General features: G+C 47.6%; 1 protein-coding gene across 1 annotated transcript; it reads left to right on the top strand.

Moving 5' to 3' along the window:
• Window positions 1–1228: 1228 nt before the first annotated feature.
• On the top strand, window positions 1229–1635 carry LOC119271792. The gene is made up of 2 exons (XM_037553477.1): window positions 1229–1541; window positions 1628–1635. Exons 1-2 carry the CDS (start codon window positions 1244–1246, stop codon window positions 1633–1635), a joined length of 306 nt encoding a protein of 101 aa, XP_037409374.1. The 5' UTR covers window positions 1229–1243.
• Window positions 1636–6979: the final 5344 nt, after the last annotated feature.

Below are 6979 nucleotides of genomic sequence, written 5' to 3'. Positions count from 1 at the left end.
GGAGGAGGCAGGCGAGGAGGAGGAGGAGGAGGAGGAGGAGGAGGAGGTTGGGGAGGAGGTTGGGGAGGGGGAGGCAGGTGAGGAGGAGGGTGGTGGCGGGGATGATGGTGGTGACGGGAAGGGGGTTGACATGAAGGGGTGGCTGCGTGGCAACGCAAAGCTACCAAAGCAGGTTCCTGCTACTGAGGAGAAGAAGTGTCTCATTGAGCCCACGGGAAAAGAGTAAGTGGTTCATTATGTTGCTTGTCACATGCTTATTCCGGTTGTTATTTATTTTTCTTGTGACATGCTAATAGTTCATTCTTTTGCAGCAACTGGATATATTCTAAAGGGGTCCGTATTCCCAACGGCCTCATCACCGTCTTGCTGAAGTTATATTGGCCGGGGTTGTACTGTCCTGATCCAGTCAGGCAGCCGGACCGTCGGGTTTTGGCCATGAGCTGGGACCACTGGGAAGCGGCCCGTCACGTGGACCATGAGACCCATGCCAAGGCCGTGATCACTACTTTCTGGGTGAGTTCTCTTCAGAAGCACAAGTCCATTCTAGTTTCATGAATGATTTAACTCATGGCTTCTCCCATTCTTGTTTCATGCATGATTGTAGAAATTCTATCGAGTTCTTCCGGAGCATAGGGCTAGAGCGGACCAGATTGTGCTGCGCCAATGCAAGAAGAAGGCCCGCCAGATGCAGTACGAGGTGCGCTATGTGGCCATCTCCACATACTACCACGACTATCTTGGTGTGAAGATGACCAAGGAAGAAGCGCGGAGGATGGGCATTACCTTGGAGAGGCCCGAGTTCTTGGCGGTAAGTATAAAAGATTTTTCATTATGCTTTCATATATTATGCTTTCATTATGCTTTCATTACCTTGTGGTACATTATGCTTTATGCTTTATGCTTCCATAACACCAATTTGGACACACCTACATGCCATTATGCTTTTATTATGTAGGTGTGTCCAAATTGGTGTTATGGAAAAGACGAGTCCTGGGCGGCACTGGTGGATCTTTGGTGTGATGAGGCTGGAGCCTGGGCGGCTATGAGAACCAAAAATAAGGCTAACCGAGGGACGGAGGGAGTACATGCTCGGGGAAACCGAAACCACTATCTCCACAAGGCAGTTAATGTATGACTAACCCCATTAAACATTCTTCTTCTTCTATTTACCATCACTTTCTTATGTATGACTAACCTCTGTTTGGTGGTGCAGGAGGAGAAACTGAAGCGGCCGCTCTCACACATGCAGGCGTGGGAGATCGCCCATACGCAGAAGGACCCCAAGCCTGGCGAGCCCAAGTACTATGGCAAGAAGACCGCAGAGAGGAAGAAGGCCTACTCCGAAGCGTATCTGGAGTTACATCCTGACACACCTGACGCCATTGCGGCGCCTCTGGACGACATGGCGGTGGTGAGGATGGGGCTCAAGGAGCACGGCCGGGAGGCGGTTCTCGATGCTGTGATCACTCCTAGTATCTCCTACACACAGCTTCGTCGGATCGACCCGAGCCTGAGCCAGCGCACGAGCCAGCCAGTGATTAGTACACAGTACCTCTTTCAGGAGCAACAATCTGTAAGTATTTTCCCTCTTATCTTCATTTCTCACTACATTTTCTGCATTTAGTAGTTTTATGAGTTCCATCATGTCATACCGTAGGCCTACATGGAGTACACACGCCAGGAGACCATGGCGTGGCATCAGAGGCTTTATGAACACCAAGTGCAGAGGGATAGCCAGATGCAACAGGCTTTTCAAGATATGGCGGCTGGCAGGTGTCCTCAGTTCCCTCCAGCACAATGCCCTCCAGCACAACCAGTGCTAATGAGCTTTGAGGAGTTTGTGGCACAGACCGCTGGCCCCTCGCCGGTTAGTTCATCCCCAATCTATTCACCCAAAGCATGTCATGCCTTTCAACACAGTCATATATCCCGTGCATATGTCTTTTCAACATCCAGGGAACAGGTGGATCTACAGTTGGCGGTGGTCTTCGCAGCACTCCGAAGACACGGAGCCCGACCACTCCGATCCACGGTGGCGGAGGCGGAGGAGGAGGCGGTCTTGGCGGTAGCGTTGCCGCTAGCAGTGACGACCTGGGCTTCGGCGGTCTTGGCGGTGACGACCTCCGTGGTGTTATGTGATGATGAATTTGTTCTGTGATATGCTGCTGGGCCAGCTGTTATGTGATGCATATATTTGTTGTGTGCTGTATATATTCAAATGAATTGAGCTGAAACAAAACAGGAAAAAGAAAAAAAACAGACAGAAACTATGCCGACGGCTAGGTCGTCGGCATAGAGCTGCCGTGAGCTCCTAGTGGCTGCCACGTGGCAGGCCTACGCCGACGGCTTAGCCGTCGGCATAGTTTCAAACTAAGCCGACGGCTAGGCCGTCGGCATAGGCCTGCTCCAGGAGCTCCCAGTGGCTGCCACGTGGCAGGTCTATGCCGACGGTCTAGCCGTCGGCATAGTTTCAACCTAAGCCGACAGATATGCCGACGGCCAGACCGTCGGCACAGACCTGCCACGTGGCGAGCAAGCATTGGTCAGCACTTGACGGCGGCCGCCATTAGGAGATAACGTTGCCGACGGCCGGGGCCGTCGGCATAGATGTACGGACGCCGTCGGGATAGGTCCTATGCCGACGGCATTCCTGGCTACGCCGACGGATATGTTGCCGACGGCCCTATGCCGACGGTTGCCGTCGGCATAGGCTTGTCCCGACGGCCTTTCAGGGCTATGCCGACGGCCCTGACCGTCGGCATAGGGTGCGATTCCGGTAGTGAGGCTAGTTGAATGCATAAGCTCTGGTGGTATAGGAGCAGTGATGTTGTTATTCGAGAGGTCAAGTGCAGTCAAATACATCAAATTCCCAAGCTCAGCTGGTATACTTCCGGTGAGGTGATTGTAGCTGAGCTCAAGGTAGGTTAGATAGGTCAAATTTCCAAGATGTGGTGGTACAGGTCCAGCAATTTTGTTGGCCCGGAGGTAAAGAGTGGTCAAAAACCTCAAATTCCCAAGCTCGGGTGGTATACACCCGGTGAGGTCGTTAATACTTATGTCCAAATAAGTCAAAGTGGTAAGGGCACCGAGTTCAGGTGGTATATTTCCATTGAGGTGATTGTTGGAGAGGTCTAAAGAAGTCAGACATGTCAAATTCCCAATCTGTGGTGGTATAGGTCCAACAAGGTTGTTTATGGAGAGGCTTAGTATGCTCAACCTCATGAAGTCACTGATAAAGTTTGGCAGAGTTCCAGTGATATTGTTGGAACTTAAATCCAACTCCTTCAATTTTTTCCATGTGCATTGTGGCAAACTCTCCAGCAACACCTGAAAGACTCCGTTCATGCAAATATCAGAGAGGTCAATGATTTCCAAACTGCAAGGAGTCTTAAGTTTTCCTGTCATCATCAAGTCCACGTTCCAATTATGTGAAACATCAAGGACTTGAAGGGACGTCATATTTTCTAGTGTGTCAGGGAACTTGCCGAATAGTAAGTTCCACCCAAGATCGAGATAGTTGAGGCTTGTGGCTTTCCAAAACCAGCAAGATCCAAGTGAGTGCTCAAAGTAATTCCCGGAGAGGTCAAGCTTCTCAAGTTTTGTGAGATTAAGGTGCGGAAGTGATTGGTTTGCACCATCAAGTGAACAAGCAGAAAGATCAATAACCCTCAGAGATGGAATCATATTCAGGGTATGAGGCCAGTCAGCTATCCCTTTTAGTGTTATTCCCCTCATGCTAAGGAACTTCAGGAAAGATAGCTTTCTTAACCAGGTGATATCCGTTGAGTACATATCTGAATCTGAATATCCACCAGTTTGGCCAAGGTCAAGATACTGCAACTTTGACAGATTACCAAGCTGAGAAGGCACTCTACCGTTGAATGGTATGCCAGAGAGGTTAAGGTATCTCAAGTTCCCCATGGAGCCCAGTAAATGAGGAACATGGTTATTTGGCCCTAGTAAACAGTTCATGCTAAGGTCCAGGTGCTCTAGATGCTTCAAGGAAAGTAGAGAGGGACTTATCTCGCCGAACAAAGCATTGGCATCTTCATATGCATCATAGAACCCAGTGGGGTCGAACGTCACATCCGGATTGTGAAGATGAAGCTTGATGACATGGCCAGTTCGGTTGCTGCAACTGATGCCTCTCCACCGGCAGCAGTCCAGTCCGTGCCACGAGGCGAGGCGGTTGGCGTTGTCGCTTGTAATGCCCTTTTTGAAGGAGAGCAAGGCGGCCCTCTCAGCGGGGATGCAGCCGCCACCATGGGCATGCTCATGCTGGTTTTGTACTGCACCACTTGCAAAGAATGAAAAGATGCTTATACATATGAGTGTGAGCAAGAGATTGGTTGCGCGACACATGCTGGATGAACGAGCTGTCTCGCTGGAAAAGCAGTGCATACAGACTCATGGTGTCTATGGCAAAAGTACCCATCCTTCAGGGAATTCGCTCAAGTCTGGTTCATACAAGTTTGTGGCCAGACTGTGGAGGGAGTCACCAGCCACTCAACTAGTTGCCTGACTGCAACCACACGTACGGTACTGTCAAAGTCACTCAATTATGTTCTATATGTGGCCAAATTCTTTCTGGAGCAGGGCTGGTTACTATTCCTAATCTGAACAAATTCTCTCTTTCGTTGAAACTCTCTAGAGTTTTCAACATCAAACAACATACAGGAGCAAAAAGGGATTGAAAAGATCATAAGTAGCAGAAAATAGAACTGTAGCTCCAACGCTAGCTGGCCGGATTTCGAACCCTGCTCTTTGATCTCGAATAGAAGAGAAAATGTTGGTAGAAGAATGCAGTGGGTTACTGAAGTGTATGCAACAATCATGCAGCTCTTAGTGTGTGCTGGAATACGGATCGACCTTCACAATTTACTTAATGGCACAGGCATTGATAAATTTAAGCCTGGACTTTAGGAGAGTCCTGTTTGGAGAAACATCAAGCAAAGAATCTGATATGTGTGGAGCAACCAAAATGCAGATCTTTTTTCTGGCTATTAATAATGGCATGAGTTACTATTATTGTAAGACCGATTAAAAACCAACCTTGCTGAAGGAGAATGAGTGTGTAACTAGACCAGTGGTCTGTGTTGAGCTGTTTTCTTGCTGCATATTTGTTGCAGATTTCTCTCCTTGACCTGCTTGGTTGCTACCACTATGCTAGCTCTGAGCTACTTATATTGACCGGTATGATAAATTATTCTTGTGCCAAGATTCAGTGAGTAGTCCTTGTGGAGTTGAACTGAAGACGCTGCTGCTTCTACATTTTCTGCACTTGGAGTTTATGTTTTTGGGGAGTTTGCCTCTATGTGGTCTCGGGTTTACATTTTACTTTTGCTGCTTCACTAACTGAACTTTGAGCTCTAAGTAAAAAGCTGGGCTGAAGCTTTTGTCCCAAAAAATATTTATATTGAACGAGTGGTATTAGGCGATGGGGCACAACACTTTCTGACAGTAGGCCATTTTTTTTATTTTTGGCACTAAAGAGGACGGGCGACTATGCTGAATATGAAACATACAGCGAATAAGGTAAGGAGTACATCGTTTTGCTATGCCGATGCTTTTCTTTTCCTGTGTGCAAATTTTTTAGATCACAGCATTTCTTGAGGCCAAGAAGAAAGATTGAGATAATACTTATCCATGTTGGTTCCACGCACAACCACACAGGTCGTAGAGACTGGTCATGTCGGCACTGTTCAACTGAAGACTGAAGATGCCTCAAGTGTCGAATCTGACGGCTGTTCTCGCTTCTCCGCCTTCAACGCTGCTCAGACGGCCTAGATCGCTTCCTCACACAGTTACCGTTAAGGCGCTGCCGTAGTTAGTCACTTAAGCTGGTTGCTTAACTTGATTCTACCTGCAAAGAGGCTGGGTTCTCTGAATTGTCAAAATCCTATATAGTCGTATATATACACCATATGTGCGATTCTCATCTGACAGGGGCTGAATTCCCCAATTTCCTGTCCGAATTTGAGTGTGGTTTCTTCCCTTGCTTGTCGGATTAGTAGTAAGGTCTGACAGGTCTGCACACGCATGGACCTGTCATCTGTACGAGACTCCACGGTTTTGAAATGCTAAGTGGCATCCTGTGTTGTTACTTGTTACCGTGGAATTCTTGCCCATGAACTTGTGTTGAGTAGAAGCTGACATTTTTTGCTCAGTATTGCAGATTACGTATGGACAAACAAAAAAAAAGATCCAGATCTGCCCGATCTGCTGGACATTAATGGTGATGTACTGGTGTCACGAGCTGAGGCTACATATACCGGCCAAACGCAAAAGCGAGGTTAGTCAGCCGATCCGTGGGACGTGCGTGTAGCATTGCTCAAGCACAACCAGGCATGAAGATGAAGAGATGCATCGTTGCTAACATCCTGCTCATGAAATGCTTTGGTTCCTCACAAAAGAAGAGGAATCTCCTTGTTTGATGAAATGCTTCTTACAGATGATCTGGTCCCCAAGGACATTGCCATGGATTTTCTCATAATGGGATACTCGAATGTTTGGATGCAAAGAAATGATAAAATCTTCAGAAAGTTCCCCCAAGATAGTAGCATACAGATCAAAGCAAAGTAAAGTAGATTCCCTCAACACTTGGATCAACAACAACTTATAATCCTTTCATGGAATTTCTCTAAAATTTATTCTTGTTCATGGCCAGAATACTTGGATCTTCAAGTCAGAAGCTTTGCATTTTAGCCCCCCTTTAATAATTCACACAAATACATCACAAGGGCCCTTTAATCTCCTAATGTCATCCAAAACTGAAGTTCCACGTTGGTCCCTGCAAAAAGAAAAAAAACCTTATCCAGGTTGGTTGCACCACGCACAACCACACAGCTCGTAGAGGCTGGTCGTGTCAACACTGTCTAACTGAAGACTGAAGATGATTGAAGTGTTGAATCTGATGGCTCTCCTCGCTTCTCTGCCTTCACTGATGCTCAGACGGCCGTTTCCTTACACTGTTACCGTT

The sequence above is a fragment of the Triticum dicoccoides genome, chromosome 3A (assembly GCF_002162155.2).
Source record: "Triticum dicoccoides isolate Atlit2015 ecotype Zavitan chromosome 3A, WEW_v2.0, whole genome shotgun sequence".
NCBI classification, from domain to species: domain Eukaryota; kingdom Viridiplantae; phylum Streptophyta; class Magnoliopsida; order Poales; family Poaceae; genus Triticum; species Triticum dicoccoides.
This window is presented reverse-complemented; position numbering and strand designations above follow the sequence as displayed.

Coding starts and splice junctions, on each gene's coding strand:
- LOC119271792 (XM_037553477.1), top strand. CDS start 1,244: ATGCAGGCGTGGGAGATCGCCCATACGCAGAAGGACCCCAAGCCTGGC.